The sequence below is a fragment of the Falco naumanni genome, chromosome 9, assembly GCF_017639655.2.
Source record: "Falco naumanni isolate bFalNau1 chromosome 9, bFalNau1.pat, whole genome shotgun sequence".
In the NCBI taxonomy this organism is placed as follows: Eukaryota; Metazoa; Chordata; class Aves; order Falconiformes; family Falconidae; genus Falco; species Falco naumanni.
Genome location: NC_054062.1, coordinates 45,370,017 through 45,394,488, shown reverse-complemented (window position 1 = coordinate 45,394,488; position 24,472 = coordinate 45,370,017). Strand labels below are relative to the sequence as shown.

General features: G+C 39.5%; 1 protein-coding gene across 30 annotated transcripts in view; it reads right to left on the bottom strand.

The window, feature by feature from the left end:
- KCNMA1 (potassium calcium-activated channel subfamily M alpha 1) overlaps nucleotides 1-24,472 on the bottom strand; it is a 504,883-nt gene that overhangs the window by 24,583 nt on the left and 455,828 nt on the right. For 17 of the 30 annotated variants that reach the window (XM_040605525.1, XM_040605526.1, XM_040605533.1 and 14 more), the window contains 2 exons: nucleotides 5,934-6,047; nucleotides 2,492-2,622 (listed from right to left, as the gene is read on the bottom strand). In XM_040605525.1, the coding sequence (XP_040461459.1) occupies nucleotides 2,492-2,622; nucleotides 5,934-6,047 (245 nt within the window). Of the gene's footprint in view, nucleotides 1-2,491; nucleotides 2,623-5,933; nucleotides 6,048-20,304; nucleotides 20,350-24,472 lie in introns of all 30 variants that reach the window. The other 13 variants (XM_040605548.1, XM_040605549.1, XM_040605523.1 and 10 more) reach the window with 1 other exon arrangement.

Below are 24,472 nucleotides of genomic sequence, written 5' to 3'. Positions count from 1 at the left end.
GGGTCAGAAAGAATACTGTATGCATGGGTATTATTCTACTTTGTAATCCTTCTTACATCTGCTTTACTACAAAACCTCGCTACTGCGAGAAGACATTCATCCTTAATGGAGCAGTTCATGCATTATATGTTTGTATCGCAGACCATATAAGGAATTTGCATTCCAAATATATCAACAGAGATCATAAGCTGTATTTTTTTCTATAAAAAATAACCAATAAAAAACCCGCTGAATCATTAAGTGGATCATATAATGAACTATATCTCTGTCTCAAAGTGAGCTGGCACAGGCTGGCACAGTGTGAATTACTTCCTTCTTGCAGAATTCCTGGGCAATTAAAAGGATGGAATCATGATTGTCGATCTCACAATTTAGTTAGGATTTTGGGTTTGGTTGGTCAGTAATGGCTGGAAGTTAGGCAGAATAAATAGAAGTTGATCCTTTAAAACAAGTGTACTCTATAAAAAAAAAAAAAGATAATATAGTGCGAGTAGATTAGTTTGTGTGAGAAATGCTCTTTTCCTTGGAAAAGAAGTGAAAGGAGAATACATGCTTCCCATGAGAATAGGGATAGTAAAGGAAAAACATCTCACACATCTTACACTTTCTGAAGGGTCAGAAAAAATGGTACTTTTCCAACTCTTTACTAGGCCTTTGAGGAATAAAAGACAAAATAATGCTGCCACTGATCAGGAAAGTGGTGAAAGCAAGGACAGGATGGTGAACAACACTAACTGACTGAATCCTTGGCTTGTCTTCTTGATTAGTACTTTTTTTTTAATTTAGGATTTTCTACTCTTGTTATCACATTTACCTCTCGGGCTTCAGGCTGCGCTGTGCCTGACATGTAATGTGACCGCTTAGATGCGAAAATGTTTGGAAAAAAAAAAAAGACCCAGTTGAAGAAAGGGACTGCAGAAACAGAGGGGCATGTTGTCAAACCTAAAATTTAATAAAAACTAGCAATAACTACAATTATTGTGAGGATTATATGATGAGTTCCAAGTAAAAATTTCTGAACTGTCATGTTCTGCATACTTCTTATTGCCTCACCACTATTTGCGCGATACACCTTTGCACAAGCAAAGTGGTGCCCACAGCGCTTGGCTTGCTTTTTGTGGTGATACCAGTGGCCACCAGAAAAATTAACGCTACTTTCTCCAAGATCCTGGAAGCACCCTACCGAACGATTCATTCAGGGACATCGATTTAGACAATAATGTGAGTAGATAAACAGCTCTCAGTACAACAATTTGGAAACTTTGTGTTAAATTACACCCATTTGTAATGTGAAAATGCTAAATATTTTATACATTGAGATTTTAATTAGAGAAGGTACAGAGTTGAAGTGTGCTTGCTTAGGCTTTCTGAATTTGTCACACCTGCAAAATATGGCCCATAAGTATTTTCTGAGTTTATTGCAAACTCCTAGGCTGCATTAGAATAAAATTTTATCCGCGTAGACTGATATTATTCATCTGTGGATGGAACATATGAGGAATATAGCAGGGAATAAAAATATGTAATACACATACATAAACAAGAAATATGAATAAAATATTAAATAATAAAGATCACTGATTTTTTCTTAAAAGCAAAAAGCTTCGTTGTAAGTTTAGGTGAAGGTCAGACTCGGCTCCTTTAAGGAAGCCTGTTCAGTCGTTTCCAGTCTTACGTGGGGTTTATAAGATGATTCCCAGCACTATAGAACTTTATTCTGCAGGGAGCTCAGAAAGCCTACGCTCAAATTTTAATACGACTATGTCCTTGTGACATTTAGCAGAGTTTAAGGTCCCTCTGAAAGAAGTACAGTTCATACAGAGCAAGAGTGGTCTGAAAACCTAGCCGATATGAAGCAAGGGGAGATGACAAGGACTACGACCGAGGCGCCTGTTGTAACACTGTACTATGGCTGCAAACTAAAAACCCTAATGTAGACATAACCAAAGGCCACCATCTGTAGTTTCTGGCATGCACTTATGTTTTGATTCACAAGACAACTCATGTGAAAAAGAGATGATGACCTCTCTTCACACAAGTAGAGTTCACGTGATGCGTGCAATGGCTTTCATATCGTTCTAGCTGTGTCCCCCAGCGCTCATACTCAGAGCACTGTTCATGGCTACAGGAAATTAAAAGCTTAAAACGATTGATGCTGTCTGACACAAACGGTGAGCGTAGGGACCGACACACTGAATTTGGGTCTAGGTTTCAGGAGGGAGATACAACAGGTTTTGGAAAATGTTATCCTTAATGCCTGACATGCAACTCATTGCTTTTAAAACTGTGGACTCGTGTCCATCCTAGATATCTCTGTTCTTTTAAGGACTCTGTGACCAACTAAAAAATAACCTTGTTTAGGCTCTGAAATTCTCCTGACATCTAAGAGAAAAGCATCTTCTCCTGACTACCTGTGGAAAAGGGACCACACTTTCATACTCTTTCACAGTAAGTTCAATGGATGGGAATGAAAAAGGTTTTGTTTGCTTACTGCGCTCATGAGAGAGTCCAGCACACTGACAGCAAACGCGGTTCCACAGGCAAAGGGCTGCGTGAGATACAGTTCTGTGTCTGGATCATCATCATCGTCTTGGTCCAAGAACTGAACATTTGAATCATTTACTGAAAACAATAATAATAATAATTATAAAATCATAAGGTGTTTCTGGGTCACCAGCATGTGACCTTACACATTACACAGTCAGAAAGAAAAAGAAACAGCATATGTCTGGAAACACAGACTTGTGTCTTTGACGTCACTGAAAATGAAATCAAAATGGATGTGAAAATGTGCATTTAAAAATCTGTCGGTCATTATCTTGCTCATAAGAGGTGACTCTCGTTCTGGAGAGGTGACTATCCCTTTGCCATGAAAGAAGCTTTGTGGCACCCGCTGCCTGCGCTCAGAATGAGATACGTGATGCTCTTGTATATATCAAGACAATCTTGGTGTTGGTCGGGTACAGTGGCTATGGCTGTATGCACGTACAGTGAAATGTTATCACAAGATACCAAGTCAGAAGCCCGTTGCAAAACAAAGGCTGTCCATAAAACTCTGATATAGCCCACAGGCATCTGTTAGATGTGCTGCTGTGATTCTTACTGGAGTGGTGTTAATGCACTTACGGCTTAAAAGAGGATAAACTGTCCCTTTAACATGCATCTATCTGAATGAATGAGCAATACTCCAGCTATTCTCTTGCAGCACTGCCTTTTGTTCAAATATTTGTCTCCATAACTTCACTTCCTCGGCCACAAATTCTGTATTAGCCACTGTGAAAAAGAATCTATATCAGGCTGTTTTAAAGAAAAAGCCCAAATAAAGTAATATTTGTCATTTAGACTTTCTCTGGCATTTCATTGTCACCATTAAGCTCTCTGCCTCCACCTCATTCCACTAAAAATATTTGTTTCCTTGAGATCAGCGTATCAAGTGGATCACATTTCATGAAATATTTCATTTCCATATTAGTCCTCCACAGGCATGAAAGCACAGACCGCTTAGCTATGCCATCAAAATACCCTTTAACTTTCTAAATGACAAATTAATTTCAGTTCCCATGCAAGGAAGGGAAATTAAAAACTTTTCAGCGTTTGAAACTGCACACAATCCTATTCCCCATGTGAACACATCTCCTGAGCCAGCCCAGCCAGCTTTGAAAACGATGTGAGAGCTGCTGTTAACCTGATATGCTTTCAGCTCTGGACTTCTTAGGTTAGAAATTCTTCTGCCTGCTATTCTGATCTTCCTTCCTATATAGTCCCATTTTCCATCCACTCCTTTTCCAACCTGTATGCACTACTGTGCTTGCCACGCTTAAATTACAGACCGTGAATAACTATAGATAAAGCTTCACAACAGCTGTCTAAAAAAGATGAGAATCGTTATCCTCCATTTACAGCCCTGTTGAGCCAGTCCTTGGCCATGATCATTCAGTCAGGACCTGAGCTGAAGTAGGATTGAAAATTCCTGCCTTCCCACTCCCTGACACAATCACAGCAACGCAACACCTCAGCACGGTAGAGAGAGAAGAGTTCCGCCTGGGGAGGTGGAAGAATTTCATCCTGAAAAACACCGATACCCACAATGCGCCTGCCTTTGTACAATCGCTACCAACTTATTCTCCAGGTTCTTGAGCCAAACAGCAAGTGAAAGCCTGATGTCTCATTTCAAAATGGACTTTTCGAAGAGTTTGTGCCTCACTTTAATTTGGAAATTGAGAGTAGGCACTACTGAATATAGCGATCTTTTTCCATCCGCATCTGGCAGACTCATGCCTGACTGACACCAGCCACACACAGCATCGGTTTCCAAGGTGCTACAGATCTAACGTGAATTCTGCAAGGGTGGTTTTAGCCTCAATGTCTTTATCTTCCTGATGCAAGGTAGCAGCCTAGGGTCCTAGAGAAGGGAAGTAGGGTAGGTGAGGGGGATGGAACGCCTGGTGCTGCACCGTGGGACATGCTCATCAGCCACCGCTCACCAGAGCTGGCGAGAGCTCTCTTTACTGAGAAGAGGCAACACAGAAGCTTGGCTGCTTTTTTACAGCTTCAAAAGCCGAGCTTCTGAGAAAAAGGCCTACTCCCCAATATAAACAAATAGCTTAAGGGAAAATATGCTGCTGGGGTTTTGGTTGGTGTTTTTATTTATTTATTTTCCCTGGTATTTTTTTTACTTCTTCTTGGACTTCCTGTGAGAACTGCTAAGGCATGTCCACCAAGTTGACAAGAGGCTGAATTAACGAGAAAAAAAGAGAAAGAGAAATAAAGAGAGAAAAGGAGAGAAAAATTGGGGGTGGGGGAGGGAGGGCCTGAGAGGTGGGGACCCAGGCCATAGAAAATGAGTTGGTGAGAAGGTGCTATGAAAACAGCCGGCAGGTCAGACGAGTGTGATCAAAGGTTTACTGATGCTGCGTGGGGGGGGGGAAAAATAAATATATATATTAAAAAAAAAAAATCATTAAGAAAGGCCAGAACAAGACAGTCAATTTCAACCAGAACCACAAATAAAACACATTCAAAGCAGTGCCATGAGGGTAGCCCCTCTGATACAGCCAGATAAATAAAGGAAAAGCTGATGACAGTAAGAACAACAACAGAAAATAAGACAGTGATGTGAAGGAAAAAGGCACTTCTTACCCAGTTCAGTTATCATTAGAATGTGGGTTCCACTGTTTTTTTCCTGACTGATTGAAACCAAAGGCAGAAGTTTGCCAGGCTTAGCTAATAAGTAAAGTATTTAGGGGGAAAAGAAAGTACAGAAAGAGAATAAAGTAAGGGAAAAAGACAGGTAAGGCTCTAAAAAATAAAACTGAAAAAGAAAATAAAAGGACAAAGGACCACAAATCAAGTTTGTATTTGCCATGAACAAAACAGAACAGCTTCTGCACTTCACATCACACCACTTGACAACATAAATACCCACAGCTAGAGTGGAAATCAGAGCCTGGTTACCTACCATCATTGTATTCTCAGGAGTAAAATGTCTCATACTATTATACAGAGTTTGGTTACACATGATTAAACAGTTCTGGACCATGAAGAAATAAACAAATGGCCTCTTACTATTGATTAAATGCACAGGAAATGTCTGCTCATACTTACTGCGTAGGGGTTTTTTCTTTTCTAACCTTAGCCCAAAGACCCCTGCTTATTTGTTACACTATGTAAAAAGCATCTTGTCTGATAGAGTGTTTATTTAAGAAAATGGAGAAAACCCAAAGGGAAGAGAGAAATATATTTCAGTTATTCGTATAAAGTGAAACAACTGTTACTAATCTTTCTTTAGAGAGAGTAATTCAAAACAGTTATCAGACGAGAAAACATAGCAGCGTAAGATACAGTATAGTTAATGTTCCTGAGACTGCATAACAAGGGAAGTAGGGAAAGGATAGGGGAACGTGCATGGAAGGATGAATGCCAGCTTTCCTTACCTAGCTCTGTTATAATGGGGATGTTGGCTCCTGTTGTAATGGAGGGTTGACGTAACAGGCCGTGGACTGGACTGTTGTCTGGAGAGGACCTATCCATCCCGGGTGGTGTAAAGCCTAAAAGAAGAAGGAAAAAAAAAAAAGTTTATACAGGACAAACATAATTTAAACAAATCCCCACCAACAGGGAATTCCACATCTCTATTTTTCTATTTTTTCCCAAAAAGTACGGTAAAAAAGTTGTAATTTAAAAAAAAAAAAAAGTTACTTAAATTTCAACAATTATTTCTTAGTAACATAATCCTTCACAGACATGGAGGTCATTCCTACTGTAAGAGATTTGGTAGCTAATGGAGAAACTGAAATTTATGTTGTTATCCTAGGTAGCCTTTGCATCAAAACACGCAAAACGGAAAGAACAATGCTTATTTAAATATCTATTAAAAAATTCAAGGCTTCACTGTTAGAGAGGTTTACTTTTGTCCTATTAGTATTTCAAAAAATCCTGAAACAAACTCCTTTCCTTAAACCTCAATTAACATTTTAAAGAGTACTGTTTGTAAACAGTAGTACAACGAGAAGAAATAAACTGCTTCCATTAGCAAGCTTCAGGTTTGATCAACATGCAGGATTTAAGATTTTCTAACTGTTATATAGGAGCAATACAACCCACACAATTGTAGGTGTTTTTTTTCTTTTCGGGTGCACCTTTCATAATATGCATTTTTAGGAGGATTACAGTTATAGGAATACTGGGATGGAAGGGCCCATTCTAATAGGGAAGAAGAAAAAGATAGGATGGAAGGAAAAAGACACAGGTTTTCAAATGGTGCATAAGAGGAAAGCTTGAAAAGAAACCAGAAAGTTTTTTACTTTTGGGGATGTAAAGGAAACATAGGTGGGAGAGGAAACATTGGCAGGCACTCAAAGCAAAAACAGATCTGGAGAGCAGCAAGGTTCACCTCGGAAGAAGTTTGTGTATTCAGCCTGATTATCTACACAGTTTGAAACGAAGCTCTTGACACTGAGCATTTTTAATTTTTAATATATTTTTTTTTAATATAAAAAATACCCAGGCAAAGCCTTTTGGAGTTGGATTGTAAGCACTGAAAAACAGGCAGTTATACAAAAGCCCATGCAACAGTTGGGCTGAAAATTCACAGCTGAGAGTAACATGTTCCATCTCCCTTGTCCATTACAGCTGCGGAAATCACAGGAATGTTCATTTAAACTCATTGCTGCAGAAATGACAGTGAAGCCAGAGTTTGACATTAGGGTTTCATGTAGACCAACATCAAGGCAACACTTCTAAGCAAATATTTGTCTGCTAGGAATAGAATTTAGCCAAGCTCACTTTAAAACACACATTTCTAAGAAAGCATTCTGGGTTTCTTGCCACATTATGCCTGAGTTCTTCAACTTCACACCTGAAATCTAGGGACTGACTTTTGATCCTCTGACATCACTAGTCTGAAAGAGTTTTGAATAGTCCATTTACCAATTCTAAATGAATCGCAGCCAAATTAATTCCTGATGCAACTGTGTTACCTTCTTGTACTGTGGAAACTGTTTCACTGCATTAAATTCATTGATACATTCGTCTGCTATTGAATTTAGAAGACTATTACATTATCTACTTTACCTTTCTTCAGTTTGGCAACTAATTTAAAAACCAAGAAATCTCTAAACTGCAGTTCTTCACATGTGGTGCTGGTTTGATATTGTCTGAAGGATTTGTGGTTCTCTTCCAGTGACAATTACCATCACTCTCAAACTGTCCCTAAACAAGACAAACTATAAGAACCACTAGATCTGGAATTCTTGATTGAATGGGATTTAAATTTTGATTTGATATTCAGTTAATTTCTCCGTGTCTCATCCATATCATGTATAGAATATATAGGCAGTAAGACTAAAATCACTGAGGAGAGTTACTTAGAAGATACCAGTATGAATTTCCTTCTGACTATCGCATGCAAGCTAGACACAACATGAGGATTGTAAGGACAGGATAAGTTAAAAGGGAGTGAAAAGTCTGCAAGAAAATTCCTTGGGAGAGAAGCAGTCGGGTTATCTTCAGCAGGCTTGCAAGACAAAAACATCGCCATAGGCAAACCTGCACCAGCAAAGCAATTCTATTTAATATTACCAGTGCATGCAAAACCTTTAGAACGCAGATTTCCCAGAGACAATTTGAAATGCTGCTGATGTTAACAGTCAGTCATTTAACACTACTTGTGCCGAAACGAATTCAGTAAGAGCGCACGGTGACAGCAAGTTGCATTCCCAACTGGTGTTGGTTTGCAGATGTTCCCGTGCGTGCGGCACTGTGGCTGACGGCCATACTGGCATTCCGAATGCTTACTTCTGCTTGGCACAGCCTAGGATTTCTCAGACTCACGAGCGAGTTGTAACGGAGTTCCTTCAGGCACCACACCATGAGTTAGAGGTAACCTTGCCACTCTCACAACAGCGGGAAAAATGAAAGCAGGACTCCAAAGGGAGGGAATGCTGTCCGAGGGCAGGTGGGTATCAGCGTGACACCTCCTCCTGCAGCGGGCTCCAGAGTTTTGCGTCCTCATATGCTACAAGAAAGGCAAGGCTTTTGCCACAGCACATGAAAAAAAAGCTCAAGTAGCTGTAGACTCCTTGGGCAGTTAAAGTGGCAGCCCCTCTGCAAAATTCCAAGCCAAAATGGCAACAGCAAGACTTTTTACACTCACTTATGTGAGAGCAGAGAACACTAATCTTGTGCCCATGCACCCTAGGGGTTGTGCTGCTGGGAGCATCCCTAGAGGTTCTGCTTCTCTCTTTTTTTCTGAAGGCTTTTCTCTCCTTATCTCAGGATACACTCCTTAAAACATCTTTTACTGAATCATGCTCTTCAGATGGCCAGAGCACACCCGTATTTCCCTACCAGCTAAAAGCAAACTGAAGAGCGTTGGCATAACCACGTCTGAACGTGCAAGTCCTTCCTGACCTCGCCCTGCTGCAACGTGTGCGCACACAGAGGCACGCACACACACACTCTCCATCAAAGGCTGTTTGTAGCCACCCTCTCTAACCCTTCAAATATTTGTCTTCCTAGGATGGTGTTAGAAGATTGAAGCAAATGTGGCATTTCTTTCAGACACAGACTGTCAGGAGCTCTGTAATTGCACACTGCACACACAGTGCATTCAGTCTGAAATGCAGGAAGCATGTTAAAGGGATTTTGTTTTCTCCTTGAATGAAAAATAAGACTCATGCCTTAATATTTTTCACCCCATGTTCTTGGAAGATGTGAGTGAGATCTGCTATTTTAATTTAATTTCCTTGCCTGTACTTCATTCAGACAGTTCTACAAATCCACTTTTAAAAAATGTAAACATCTTTGAATATTTTCAGGAAAACAAGAATTGGAGTACTTGGGAATTTTGTGTCCCTGTGTGTGGAGTCACAAGGCATCGTACACCTTCAGGCCACATTCCTGCCCCCAAGTCACAGTGTAAATTCTGTACATGGGCTCTCTATTTTTTTTCCTCCAGAAGAGATTAAAAAAAAAAGTGCAGAAAAACTAACCTGCTTTATCAGAACTTTCATTTAAAGGCATGAAAAACTACAAGTGACAGCTGTGCAGATTCAGTGAATGTGACATTTCTGAATTTCTTCAACTTGACAAGTAAACACCTTAAATCGGTAATGCTATATGCATAATACATGACCTGTATTTTGACATCCATCATCAAATGCTGACTTGAGAAAATACAGGTTTGTACGTCAAGGAATAGCACCCATAAAGCAGGGAGAAATTCAGGTCACAGGGTATTAGGGAAACTCTATTTCATTACAGAAGCTGAAACAAGCTAAGGCATCAGATTTAAGATCCATTTTCAGCTGTGAAAAGATTCAATTCCTCTGCACAGAGCATTCATTTAGAAATGACATGCTTTCCTCACAGACTCTTTTCATTTCCCTTTTCATATTCCATTTTCTCCTTCAGTCCCCAAACCTTGTTCCATTAACGCTCATAAAAGTCGTAGAACAGGGCTGATAGTTGTGATCTTATAACCACAGTGTCTCCTTGTTCAACAAACAACTGAGGGAGCTGTGGCTCCAATTGCTTAACAGGATCAACCTCGACAAATTCCCATAGCCTGTGCGAGGCTGAGCACAGTCCCTGAAGAAGGAAATCCAGGGACAGCGGGGGGCTTCTGGAGAAGGGAATTCCCTTGGCCAGCAGTGAGGAGGTAAGGTGCAGCACAGCTGTGCCACGTCCTGCAACCACTGGATCCCACAGCCAACTGCCGGCGGGGTGAGCGAGCCCCTTGGCATCACTTGCGTTTTGCTTTTTTGTGGTTTGGTTTGTTTTTTCTTTTCACTTATTAAACTGTCCCTCAGTCCATGAGGGTTTTTATCACGCTCAGCCTTCTGCTTCTCTCCCTCATTCCACTGTGGGGAAAGTGAGCAAGAGGCTGGGTAGGGGTTTAGTTGCCAGCCAGGTCAACCCACCACCACTGGCTACAGCCGTCACCACCACAACACGTATCGTAAAATAATTTAGGCTGGACCTTTAAGAACATCAAGTCCAACTGTTAACCCAGCACTGCCAAGGTCACCATTAAACTATGGCCCTAACTGCCACATCTACACGGCTTTTAAACACCTCCAGGGATGGTGATTCCACCACCTCCCTAAGCAGCCTGTTCCGATGCTTAACCACCCTTTCGGTGAAGAGATTTTTCCTCATATCCAACCTAAACATCCCGTAGCACAACTTGAGGCCATTTCTCTTGTCCTATCGCTTGCTGCTTGGGAGAAGAGACAAACACCCACCTCGCTGCAACCTTCTCCCTTCTTGTACTTGTAAAGAGCAAGGTCTCCCACATCAAACTGAGGAAATGGCTTGTACTTCAACAGGAGGTAGCAATCCCCTATCCCTCTCCGAAACAAGATGCTGCCAAACAGTGGATTAAATATACCACACCTCTGAGAGGAACTCAAGCTCTGGACTCCTGACGTGCTCAAAATCAGTGAGGACTGGCAGTCCAGAGTCACCCTGCCATCAGCAGCCTCCCTTTTTGAGAGGTGGGGACTCCCACCCCCTAACTCAGCTCTGAAGGAGTTTGAGTCTCCTGCAGTTCTCTGCAAAAGCAGCTGGATTCCATGTCTTGATTCTGCACAAAGAAATATTCCCCAGCTCCCTTTGGGGCACTACTGCTCACAGGAGGCGGCGAAACAACCAAACAATTGCAAGACCCTAACTCTTTAAGATTTTCTCATCTTTGTGGAAGGAGAACCTTGGGGAAGGCTCCTTCCCACAAGAAGACAAGCTCTTTTTCCCAAGGGTTTCTGGGGGTCCAGGTGCTCAGAGCTCAGCAGGGCCAGCTGGCTATAAGCCCTCCTTGTCTCTTGTGGAACACGACCGATGAAGTGATGAGCAGTGCTGGGCTTCTGCGAGAGCTGTGCCCCGCAGCCAGGCTGGCCCATGGTTCCCCCAGGAACCCAGCGGGGCATCGCCTGGGGCTCAGCAGTAACACGCAGGTATTCTGGGAGATACAGCAGCACCGTGATGACGTTCAAAATTAAGGAAGGTTGGCACGGCTTAACGTACCTTCTGCCCACTGAAAGCACCAGCAATAATTGTGGTATGCCCTGCTTGTGCACGGTTTGGAGCAACTGGCCCGATGGCAGAGTGCTTTGCGTTGGCCATAAACCACCAATTTTTGCTCCTGTGCAGTCCACTTGACTGAGTAATGTCCCATGAAATTTGGGAAGGTTTGCTCTACAGAGTAGTAAATATATCCTTTTAGTTTGCTGGGGGGCCAGTAAAGGCTTACTGGGGTTTTAATGTGGAAACAAATCTGGCTCTTGGATGTGCACTGCTGCTGTTCCTCTGGCTTTACCCAGACAGGCATATTCTCATTGCAGATTTTTATGTCACATTTATATAATATCTTCTGTTCTAAAGGATCCTAATGGATCCTTTATGATCCTCTTCCCCTTTCCCCTCGCCCCTTTCCTCTTTGCCTCCCTTCCCTTTCAAAGAGGTACGTTATACTGAACCGGCACTCTACGCAGGCAGAATGCAGCTCCCCAACTGAAAATCCACTTGGCAGACCTAAAGGTTGTGGCCTTGTCATAAAGCGACATGTAAATTGATAGTGCCCTTTAAATAATGCTATTCTAGGGAAAGGTGCCATAGGATTCAACTGGGTAACATACGTACGAAAGTCCTCAGAAACTCATTTTTAAAAGCATATACGCTATTAACTAGCTCTGGCTCATCCAAGAAGCAGGAAACAACAATCGTATTTGGAGCCTGTATGAATATCGCACAGGTGGTGAACTGCCAAAGACACCCCCGACAAGTTACCACACAGGAATACAGGACAAAGATTTTCATTAAGCAGAGCCAGCCGAAAAGAAATAATTCTCTTACGAAAGGACCTCACAGCTACATCCCTTTGCTACTGTTTGCTGACAACATCCATTAATATTCCAGTGAATTCAATTGAATGATAGAATATACCTGTTATTCTCCAAAGTACAGCCACTTGGGTATACCTGGAAAGTTCAGCAGCAGTCATGCGGCTAAAGAGCTGCTGACATTCATGGGAATCTGTTACAGCCATTCAATTTAGAAACAATTCCAGCATCAATGTCCCATGTGGTCTAGAGACTGAGAGTCTTACCCTGGCCTCAGAACCTGGAAATCCCAAATTCTGGTTTCAGTTCTGACTTTTACTGTAATTTGTGCCTGAAGATCTACTAATCTCTTGGAGATTATCGCTAAAGCCCTGGAAAAGGAATGTGGAAGAGCAGATGTGACTGCCTAAGCTCCCAGCTCTCTCAGAGCTTGCAACATCTTCAGAGATGCTCTGGGCACAAACATTTAAACAATTAAATATTGAACTGTGACACTCTGCAGGTTCTCCATAGTGCAACAAGAAGGGACAGGCCACCAGCAGTTTATTGCCTGATAGCTAGCACCATCTTGTAACTGCCTAAGCATCTCTTTCCTAAGCCATCTCCAGAAACAGAGGAACGGATGGGTAATTCTCTAATTGAAAGCATCCAGGACAACACACAGTAAAATACAAAGGACTTCCAGAATGCAGAGGACAACAGTTTCTAAACTGCTTCGCACTTAATTTATTGCTTGGGATGTCTTCATCTTGGTTTTATGCTATGTTTTTACAAACCACTCGGAGAATATTTTAACTGCTTCCAATATACCATGTGCTTTAGATTTGTTAAATTCTTGTCTTGCTTTGTAATTATAATGCCATCACTGGTTTCCCATCTGCTTCCATCCCCATCCCCTTACTTTCTTGTCAGGAACCTGCTTTTCCAAAGCCTACTCCTGTTGGGAAAGAATTTACCTCTCCCATGTTGTTTTTCTAGAGGTGGCAAGTGACTGTTCATACTTTCTGGTGGATTGCCCCTCTAGGTATAGCACCTGCTCCTAATATTATTGCCCAGGAGCTAGAGAGCCGGTCGGCTACTTCTCAAAGACTTTTTTCCCCCTTTGATTTTTCTTGTTCGGTTGGGGGGGGGTTTTGTTTGTTTTGTGTTTTGTTGGGTTTTTTTGTTTTGTTTTTGTTTTTTCCAGAAAGAACCGCTAGAACTATACAAATACTTGGAATGAGAGAGAAGAAATTGTAACATGTGTTCATTCAGCAATTATTATGGAATACACTTAAATTCAGAATAACATCTGAAATTGTAATTCTTGTGGGTTTTAGCCACTTCCATTGCAAACTTTATTTCTGAATTGTCCCTACTCTCCCTTTACCATTTAATATTTTTCTACCTCGGTAATTCTAGGGCACAAAGTTGGTAGCATCTAAGCGTAGCCCAGGTTTGCAGCTAAAATAATTTACTATAAAATGATGCCAAATTCTTTTCAGTTTAATCGTTAATCAACCTTGAATATTCAGATCTCAGGCAAAAATAAGTAAATATGCCAAATAAAACTTATCCAATAAATTAAGCTATTACCTAGGTCGGAGACAAGTATTCAATAACTACAAATGAAATGGAAAGCTCACTGTTAAAAATGATATATCGTCATGTTAGGCGAGACTCTACATTATGTCATTATATCTACATTATATCAAATAAAGTAAATTTTTCCTTAGTGAAAAAGGAAGAGCAAAGCAGATGTCATAGCAAGCAATCAGTAAAAACATTTTGAGAAATAAAAGTAACAATGTTGTCCAACACATGATTGGCAACTGCTGAAACATAAATTAAACAAATTTCCCATTGCTGCTTATGGGAAAATTATGCAGATTAGAATTTGATTAGGTTTATATCATGAGACTCAATTTGGACTTTTAATCTATTAAGCTCCAATAAATGAGGCATCTGAATAGCTCCCCTGAGCAGCAGCAGTAATAACCACAGCAGTCATTTTTTGCAATATGTATTCCGACAATTTCTTTAGCAGATGATTCCACGGCTTTAAGTACAATTACTTTGTAACTTCTACAAAAATTTCAGGTGTATACAGTGAGGAAATGGATCCATACAAAATGCTTTAACAGACATTTTGTGATAATCAACATATGTCACACTGTCCCAGCAATATTGTTTTTCCATCAACTTGGACTTACTTACAGTCAACTTCATGGTCTGTGTGGGCTAAATAGTGCCAGCAGACTTGTAAATTATCCAAGCTGGAACTGAGCTGGAAACCTACGGTAAAATGTCATTAAGTTCTCTATAGGCTGGGTCAAAACTAAAATCCCACATTTGAGGCTGTCTTGGGATCAAAGATTTAACTGTGAAGGCTAAGACCACATTTTGTCAAAGAAATCTGAACTGGATTCCAAAAGCTGAGCTCTGAGACAGGTTGGATTCAGATCAAGACCACCTCTAATTTATCTGGCAGGTATGCGCCATCGGCCTCCTGCATGCTCCCTGCCACCTAATCTATTTGCAAGTGTCCAAAAGCTCCTCTCCCACCTTACTCTGCATTGTAAAAAAAAGCAACTCCTGGCAAAGCCTGCCAACTGGAAAGCATATCGTGCCCATGTCCCATCCTGCCAGATTTCACCAAATCCCATCACAACTCTTTAGTGGACAGGTCGTCATAAAAGACCATAGTCAAGTGACAGTATACAGGTGATTCCCTAAGATTAAATTTGTAATTTATAAACTTCAGGGCTCAATTAAATGCTCAGAGTAAAGGAACATGGATTTTGTGTTCACGTGTGAATATATTTTTAAAGAGAGGTTTAACGGAGAATTTTCTTCTGGTGTTAATGCTTTCAGCATACTACTACAAAGGTCCTCTGCAAGCCAAAATTTTTTACCAGAACCAGAAATAGGGGAAAAAAAAAAAATCAGTCATGCTCTTTGTCACTTGAATACTGCCTTCTGTAACACACACAACCTCAGAATAGCAAGCCTGTTGAAGACATCTCAGTAGATAGCATGTGTGAAAATGAGTGCCAAGTCGCTTTGAGCTATGCCAGTCTACACAGTGCTAACTCAACCAGCTCCTCCACAGAAAGCACAATAAATCACATGCACTCAGGGGCAGTTACCACTGTGGGGAATGATAACTGCCTAAGGAGTATCTGTATACCACTTCAAACAAAACTCTCCTGATCCAAAAAGGTAGCTGACAACACCTCTGTTGCAGTTTAATCTGAACCTTGCAAATAATGTATGATGCCCAATTTGAAACAGGCATAAGGAAACACCATCCTAGGGCTTGGGGTATATTTTCAAAACATGCGCATTGTCACATCAGCACAATTACATTTCAGAATTACTGGTATTACTGGTCAGTATAAACCCCATCCCTGTCATGTGCAACAAAGTTACATGAAAGCTAAGTACATCCAGAAAGTACTTCCATTAAAAAAGATGTCAACTCTTTCATACTGTAGTTCACAGGAGTGGCTAACACATCAAACCAGCCTTATACTCTGTTCTGTTTGGCGTATTAACCCGGGTTTATATGTCACATATACATTATGCCTTATGTATGTGTGTATATATATATGTGTGTGTGTATGCATATACATTATATACATCTAGTCCAGTTTTAAGATGTCTACCACATAATAAAATTGTCTAATTTATTGCAGTTTCTCTTGACTGACTGCAAATACACAGACAATGAAGATTTCCTTTTCTTTCTACTATTTTTCCACATTAAAAAAACCCACACACTAAGTAGAATTTGCACAGTTAAGGAATCAGGATGAATCTGAAGTAGCTCTCTAATTACGCATTCTTGAACGATATACCAGTAGCAATATATTAACTGCTAATAATATCAAAGGTGAAGAACAGCAGCGATACCACTTGTAGTACCCGATCTGTGAAGTTTGAGAATCTCTGTTTCAATCAGTACAGGATCCAGAATCAAGAAGCCAGAAAGCAACTTATGCCTCTGATGGCCATTCTAGGGGGAAGAATATCCAAAGCATAGTCACCAGTGCAAATAATCAGAAAGTTTGTTCAAATCTATCAAAAAAACCCAACCAGGACAAGTATATACAAAACCAGTGAGGTACTGCCTGCTTTTAAGAAAAGACAAACTTTCCATCGCTAAGTTTGGCCTATTTTGGCTTACCATTTTTCCCCTCTTATTGAATATTAATCATCGAAAGAAAAGTAACTCATCATCATGACAGAATGACTCATACTGTTTTATTACACTTTTTGTTCAAAACTCTACGAATGGCATACTTCAAGGAACCTTGTCCCAAGATTTTATGACAAAACTCCCTTTTTATGAACTCTAAAGAAGATGTGGTAGCAAGGGGCAGCCAATGAAATCCACTACGACATAACAGAGTATCTGAGATTTATCTGTTTGCTTAGGCACATTTACTAAACTGGAAATAGCAACGTTGCTAAATTGGAGTTATATGGAAAAATCTTTTTGATATTTGCCCTACAGGAAGGAGTTCATCAAAACATTACTTTAATCAGCTTGTCAAACACTGATTTCAAGACAGGGTGGATTAGATAATTGAACAGGGATTTTTTAATATACTTGAACTTACTTCTGAAAAGTTTTAAGCTACTGTTCTAGGAAGACCTCTTCTTCATACATGAAAAATTACAATGGGAACAATTCACAATTACTGAGGATTTACAATAGATATAGCTTCTAAAATACACAGATTAATATGATAACAAGATAGTTCAAGTAGCCTTTCTGAATTTAATCTTGGTTACAGCATAAACTGGTTCTGAGCAAGCTCACACTTATGACTAATAGAACATTGGTCCTTAAGAACACCTCCTGTAACCATAGTGTTACTAATCCAACCCATCTGTCCTCAAACAAACAAGAAACAGCTCTACGAACATTTTGTTTCCTCAGCCCCCATACAACACCTCCTGATTTCAGTGAAATCTCTCTTTTTTTTTTTTTTTTTATCCAGACAAATGATTTAAGAAATGTCTGGCTACCTTTGCCCTCACTTGGAGACTCATTTCTAAGTCACAACACAAGCAGACTGACATAAACTCAGCAGAAATGGGAAATCCTACAACAACATCCAATCACATTATAATCCTGCCTATACATTTAAGCAAAAATTCCATCGAGTCAACCTTCCAGAAAATATATGTCCTGTTAGGCTGTAGGGATACTTTGCCTCTCAATACTAACCCGTAATCATGCTCCTGTATTAGTATTAAGAGTATTTGACATTTAAAGCTGAATACGAAATTTAAACCAGCAACCAAACCTCAATACGAAATTATGTGAATTCGTATGTGAATACGAAAAAATGTGAAGTCAATACGAAAGGTGCAATTTCAACTATACTTTCATAGGATCTACTTAAAGCTCCAAGGAAAGTTTTCCAAAGATCAGGTATACCTATGACATTACAGAAATTTTATATCCCCTTAATCTTGTATCCAGATAAATCAGTACGAAAATTCCAGGCACCCATAATCTTATTAGGGTGCGTTGAATGAAGATAAATCACAATGACTAGTCAAGAACAAAGTTTACCCCATTTCCTTCAATAAAAATTCTTACTGTAGCATTTGCAAAATTCATAGATTTACTTTTTCAGGTTTGGTTTGCTCAGACGTCAAAAAGAAAAGTTGCAAAAATGCATCGTTGGTTGCACAGCGGTATAGATTCTCAGCTGAAGACCATGCCTCTGCTCAGCCTGCATATCCACCTCTGCACACGCTGAAAGGTTGGAAGGTTCCCGATAACCAGAAGCTACCAAGTTTTTAGAGAGTGTCTACTACACAAAGTCTGAGATGCCTCAAATTTAACCATGTCAAACATAAAAATCAACAGGTCTGCCTTGACAGAAGAATGCCAAGTATTTTGTAATTTTTACCCTAAAGCTGTCGAATTTGTGCAGCTCACTAGCAGGTGTTAAACCGTGCTCTTCTACAGTGGAAACCTACAGACTAGGATTTAACTGGAAAGCACAAAGACCTAAGCCCTAGCTTCCTACTGTAACGTTATCAGACTGATGGAAAATGCTGGATATTGATGCTTTGAATCTCTTGCAGACTAAAGCAAAACCAGTGACATTGATCTCTGAATTCGTGTACGTCCTTTAAAAAAACCACCCACCTTTATGCATATAAATAACCATTTATTAAACAAACAATACGTACTGAAGCAAAGAAAGATACCAGAATTATGCTCATGAGGCTGCCTGCTATGGTATATAACTTTCAAACTATCTTGTAATCCTGTAATATATTATCTATATGTTCCATTTTCTTGAAGTTATCTTCATAATCAAGATGCTATCACAAGTATCGTGGGCATTGGAACTATTTTTAATTTTCATTTAAAGAGCAATTAAAGAAAGACAATGGATACACAAGATAATAAAGTAAGTGATTAGCAGCATGCAAATGACATAGGCTTAATGATAATACCCTGTTCTATTCTCCAAAGGGCCTGTCGGGAGAAACCCTTCCTACATGTGGTTGTGCAGCTAATGTGCCTCAGCCTACAATTACAACATTGCTGACACCATTAACCACTGAAATAACATCACTTCATGAAATCCTTGTTGTCTCATTAAAATGCAAAGGGTCAGGTAATTTACCAGCATTGTGTGTCTACTTTTGTTGTGGGTAATTAGCAAGCATTACCCAGCATGGACTCCAACTGGGAAATAGCAAACCTGTGAAATATTAAAAAGAATTGGTTTTTTTATTTGATGGGAATTTGAAAGATTCACAATTGCAACGTCAACAGACCTTTCTAGACAAGAGGCCATGAAATACAGACCTTTTATGCATTTAATGCCACAAGATTTTATGGTTGGTTATTTTAGAAACTAAAATTCAAATTTTAAGAAATTTACTCCTGTATAACTGGATCTAGATATGCATTGCCTTCTGCAATTAAGACCTTTTTTAAAAAAATACAGAGAAGCAAACCACCTTACACTTTTTTAAAGACTTAAAAAACCAAAATTTCTTCAAAATGTTTTTTTTTTAAAAAAAGTTAAAACACAGAGGTTGGTACGGTACATTCTAATACCCATATTCCCTTTCTCCTTGCTAATTGAAGCCCCCTATCATCATTTAAAGCAACCTTGATAACATCCACTATTGGCTCACATCTTGTCAGTGAGCAGAACGGTCTCTTATTCTTTAAATGGAAGTTTTGGAACATAAAACACATTCCAATAAAAGTGAACAGAAAATTATGAATTCATTAAACTACTTTGGTATCTTGTGCTATATATAATATTTATATTCCAACTACTGTAAAATATGCTTTAATATCTTTAGGCAACTATAAGGACTTAAATATTTATAAAATGGCTAAAGATAAAGTATAGCACTCTTATTCCTACATACAGATGATGTAAGGCATGCAATCAAAGACAATAACACTTTCAACCCATTTGTCATCTTAAAGGAGCCTTTCAACTTCCGATCCCTTGTGTGCAATCTACATAAGAGTTGTTGCCTACATAGGCAACTCCAGAGGAGTTTGCTCCTTAAAAACTACCAAGAGTGCTATACTTCACATAAAACAGGGTTTTCTGAAAATGGAGACAAAACTATAAATTTGCAGGCAAAACAGCTCCAAGTGGGGCTTCAAAATACTGCTGTATTTATCTCTGGGACATCTGGGAACAGGAAGCATTTTGATTTAATATTTCATAACATAGAGGCAATTGCTTCCTTGCCTGGTGTATAATTAATGCTCATAAAAACAGCGTGGTTTTTTTTTTATTCCTCAGCATCAGAAATGCACAAAATAGTACACCTTCATAATAGGGGGTTTGCTTTCAAGATGTTGAACAGCAAATAATAATAAAATAGAGTCACCAAGAATTTATCACAGTCTTGGGACGGTTAAATATATTTATAGTTTAAGTGTGAAATCACGTGCTTGATGTACTGTACTATCTACCTCCTCGGCTGGGCTTTATCTTTCTCTGGCTGAAGCAGAAGGTATCTGGAAAGCAGAGGAGAAAGAGGCAGTTATGAGAGCTCAAAGGTGCTGGAGCCAGACCCTACAGCACTCCTCAAGTACAGGGAAACTGTGTCTCTGCAGCCATTCCCCAACACATTTTTAGCTTAGCAGCAACAGAATTGAAACCCTCTTTTCTTAATGTTTTTTCTCTCTTGCTAGGAAAACTTTGAGAGAGACGGGAAGCTCTTTTCCACGTGTGTAAGTTCCAGCCCCTAACGTTAGGGTCCAGCTGCAAGGAAAATATAAGCATCGCAGCCGGTGCTGGGTGGGAAGGTTTCTGCTGAGGGTTTCTGGCGTGGGCTGGCAGGCTAGCAGGGTCCTAACCGAGGTGGCTTCCACAGCACGGGAAACAAAGTCAACAGCCTCTCTCCCACCCAGCCTCTTTAGTTTATTTAAGTTCAAATCTTGCAAAGACTTGCACATAATCTAACTTTACACAGGTGGATAGTTTCATTGAAGTCAGAGAGATTTATTAACCTGTATAACATTGAGCACATAACTTAAGTTTTGGAACAAGCAAGGCATCAGATTGTAAACTTGCCAGGGCAAAGGCTATATTTTATTCTTGTATATATCAGGACTATGACAACAAGCTCTTAATCCCATCTAGAGCTCCAGTGTGCTACCATAAAATAAATAACAGCTATCAGCTGATCCATCTAGTTCAGCAGGATAAGAAATTATGTGCATGTAGCAAAAAGGTAATACTGAGTTATTTATCACAGTGACCTAATCTTCAAAAATTGGATTTTTTTGTGAGCAAATGGTGATGTGGGACATGCGCTGGGAAGTCAGGCTACCCTTATGTCATTCTTCAGTTATTAACTCCATTACTTAGGATGGTCAGCCTTTGTTTAGAAAAATAATGATGAAACTGAACTACAACAAACATTTCAAAATTCAATTAGTTAATAATCAAGCAAGTAGAAAAAAATTGTTAATTGCATTATTTTTGTCATTTACAACAACTGATGCTGGCAAAAATACAAGGAGCACTCAGAAACACACAGCATAAAAACACCCTTAATCAGGTGTAGCCCCTACACTAAACTATCGACCCTGACAAACCCATAACCCTGATGTCAACGCAAAACACTTGCCATCTTTGCAAATGTGACTGGTAGGATGGATATCATCTATGAGAAAATTTTTCACAATATCTATGTGATTTAGGAAATTATGAGCCATCTGTAAGTATAACAAGCATTCTGCAACCTAAATTACACTGATTTGCAAAGACACACAGGAATCTAAATGCTGAAAAGATTAAAGTTAGTGTCATAGCTCACTTTGACACTTAAAAAAATTACCCCAGATCTTTCACTTTTTGCCAGCACTGCTTATTTATTTATTTTTATTATACATCTACGTTTAGTATTCTACATTTACTTATATGCTTTCCTAAGGAGGTTAAGTAACCCCTTAAACTCTCAAATTATTTAGCTGGCTTAAGTAGAGTTTGATTTTCTGTGTTTGAAAGTAAGGCACTTTATTTCTACATTTTCATGTAATATAACAAGTTAAACATAGGAAATAGTACTGGAGTGGCCACAGAATATTGAATTCCATAGCAGCCTAAAAAGTAACTGTGTCTATGATTATCCAACCCTATATACTGAGATCTTCACTTAAAACCGTTAAGTTATTACTATAAAATAAGACAAATAAAGATACAACATTCAGCCAACCCCCCTCCTTCGGGAATTGTTTTGAACTTATAACGAATGCCTGTAATGGCGTTACAATACAGTTATCTCTGAAAGTGACACAAAACTTTTACTAATGAAGCATTTCAGACAGTGTTTATTTTTTCCGCTTCTTTAAGAACTTTCCCTCTTTTCCAATCCTGATAATGCCATGTTGTTCTCTCTCTTTTGCTAACGTTTCTGAGATAAAACAATCAAGAATTCTTGCTTGGTAGAGGTGAAAAAGAATATATTACCTCCAAAACACAATGGAATACAGATCTCAAATTCGTTTCAACAGGAAATTTCTTGCAGGAGATTGCTACCCTACATCCATCAAAAATTGCAAAAAATTTAAGAATTAATCAACAGATTGTGAAACAAATCTAACGGAACACCGGAGCTAACCATTTCTGCCCTTTCAAGTGGTGTCTAAGCCAGCTCCACAAAAAATGATGATGAAGCCACAAGTGATTTTTAAAGGAACTGGATCAAATGAAACTAAACTCGTACAAGGTTATTTCAGCTTGTGCAATCTGTTACACTTGAAAGTCAGCGTGTAAAATTCTGAGTATGTTTACTTGATTTTATAGGATTTTCCCCAGAAGAATCCTGCCATCATGCATGAGATGTATTGCCCAGGAGTTCATCCCCTCTTTATTTTCTTCTCTTTATTCTTTCTTGTTGGAGGATCTATTACAGTAACTGTAAATGAAGGCCCTAAAAAGATCTCTCATATGTTGAAATAGTGTTCCTAGGGAAAATTCTCGTAAGTTGAAGTCATTCAGAAAACAGCTGCAATTGTTACTATGCTGAAATACATCTACCCTGCTGTACTGCGATCTGTCTTGTAACGTCCATGGAAAAACATGCTACTATACAGCCCCCCCTTTCTTTACTTTAGACCTGCTTGGAGCCATAAGATCACTTTTCTTTATTGTTTAGTAAGTGTTTTTTAATGAAACGTACTGCTTTTATTATATAGGACTCAAAATAAGATCTAAATCACTATCCAGTAAAAGAAAATTATTGAGCTGGATATCTAACGTTACTACCCAGAGGCTACTCTGGTACAGTATTTATAAATCTCTAAACAGTTAAGTATAATTGTCTTTCTGGTTTTCGGGAAGAAAGCCAAATAGCAGTTTTAGTTACAACTAAAGAAAAACATTTTGTGTTGAGCCCTGTTCATCTGGTGGGTAAAACAACAAGTAAAATTCCCACAATGGAAATTCTGAAAGAAAATGCAGGAAATATGAAAAATTAAATGGGAAGAGCTAATAGATGCTACTTGAAGAAGAAAGGATAGAAAGGTCAACAGACAGGAGGAAAGGATTGTTACCGGGGCTCTCCCAGCAACTGCCAAGGCACAGCCCATCCCAGACTCAACCTTCGTGGGTGTTTTGGAAAAATGTTCTGGCTAGGGAGCACAAACGCTTAACATGGATCTGATATACTTTAGTCTTATCTCCAAAATACTTCTTAATAAAATAAACTCACTTTGCATTTGAGGGGAAAGAATGAGAGTCAGGAAGGACCAAGGGACAATAGAAAAAGCCTGCAGCACTTGAGGGCAACCTTTTTGCCCCACCACAGACATACCTCTTCACAAACCTTTCTGGGAAGACAGTCAACATCTATGAGAGGAACTGCAAGATAAAAACAGGACTTCCCTCACCACACAAAAGACATCTGACTGGCTTTATGAGTCATTTTGCAAAGAGGTGGGCCAAAAGCCACCATCACAGCATTTTGTATCTCAGAGGTTGATGTCTCTGAATGAAAATGATAGCTCGCTGCAACTTCAGTTGGATACGCTTTGGTCTTTCTGTCCTTGGAATCTAGGTCTCCCAAAGGCAACAAACTGCCCTGATGACTTCCAAAAGCTCATTTCAGGACATCAGCGACTGCACCCCTAACCTCTAGTAAGCCTAAGGGTTGCCTGGTCAGCTTTGAAACGCCCAATGCAGACAGCCATGAGAATGCTTTCAACATGAGAGCTTTGGACACGGGTCTGATTTGAAAGAGTTTCTTGTTCTTTTCCAGTAGACTTACACATTTTATGGAAAGGAGACTAACAAATCCTTCCAGAACAGTTAGTAAGCTTTTCCTTCTAAGGAAGGCATCTTGTTTCCATTCACAGTTCTCTGTAGTCATGCGTTTGGTCATATGTTTCTAGACAGCTGATGATGAACATAGATTTGAAAACTTAGTTAACTTTCATCTGCTCTGAGTACTCCAGGGTCCTTTGTAGCTCTGGTCCATGATATAGTAGGTTTTTTGGTTTTTTTTCTGTGCCTTTGAACTATGAAATATTTTTTTTCTTCTTCAGGTCAAGGCAGAGCACTCTGATTGGTTAAGATGCAATTCTGGCAGGATCAGTTAGGACTCAAGGCAGGCAGATCAGAAGACAAAAAGTG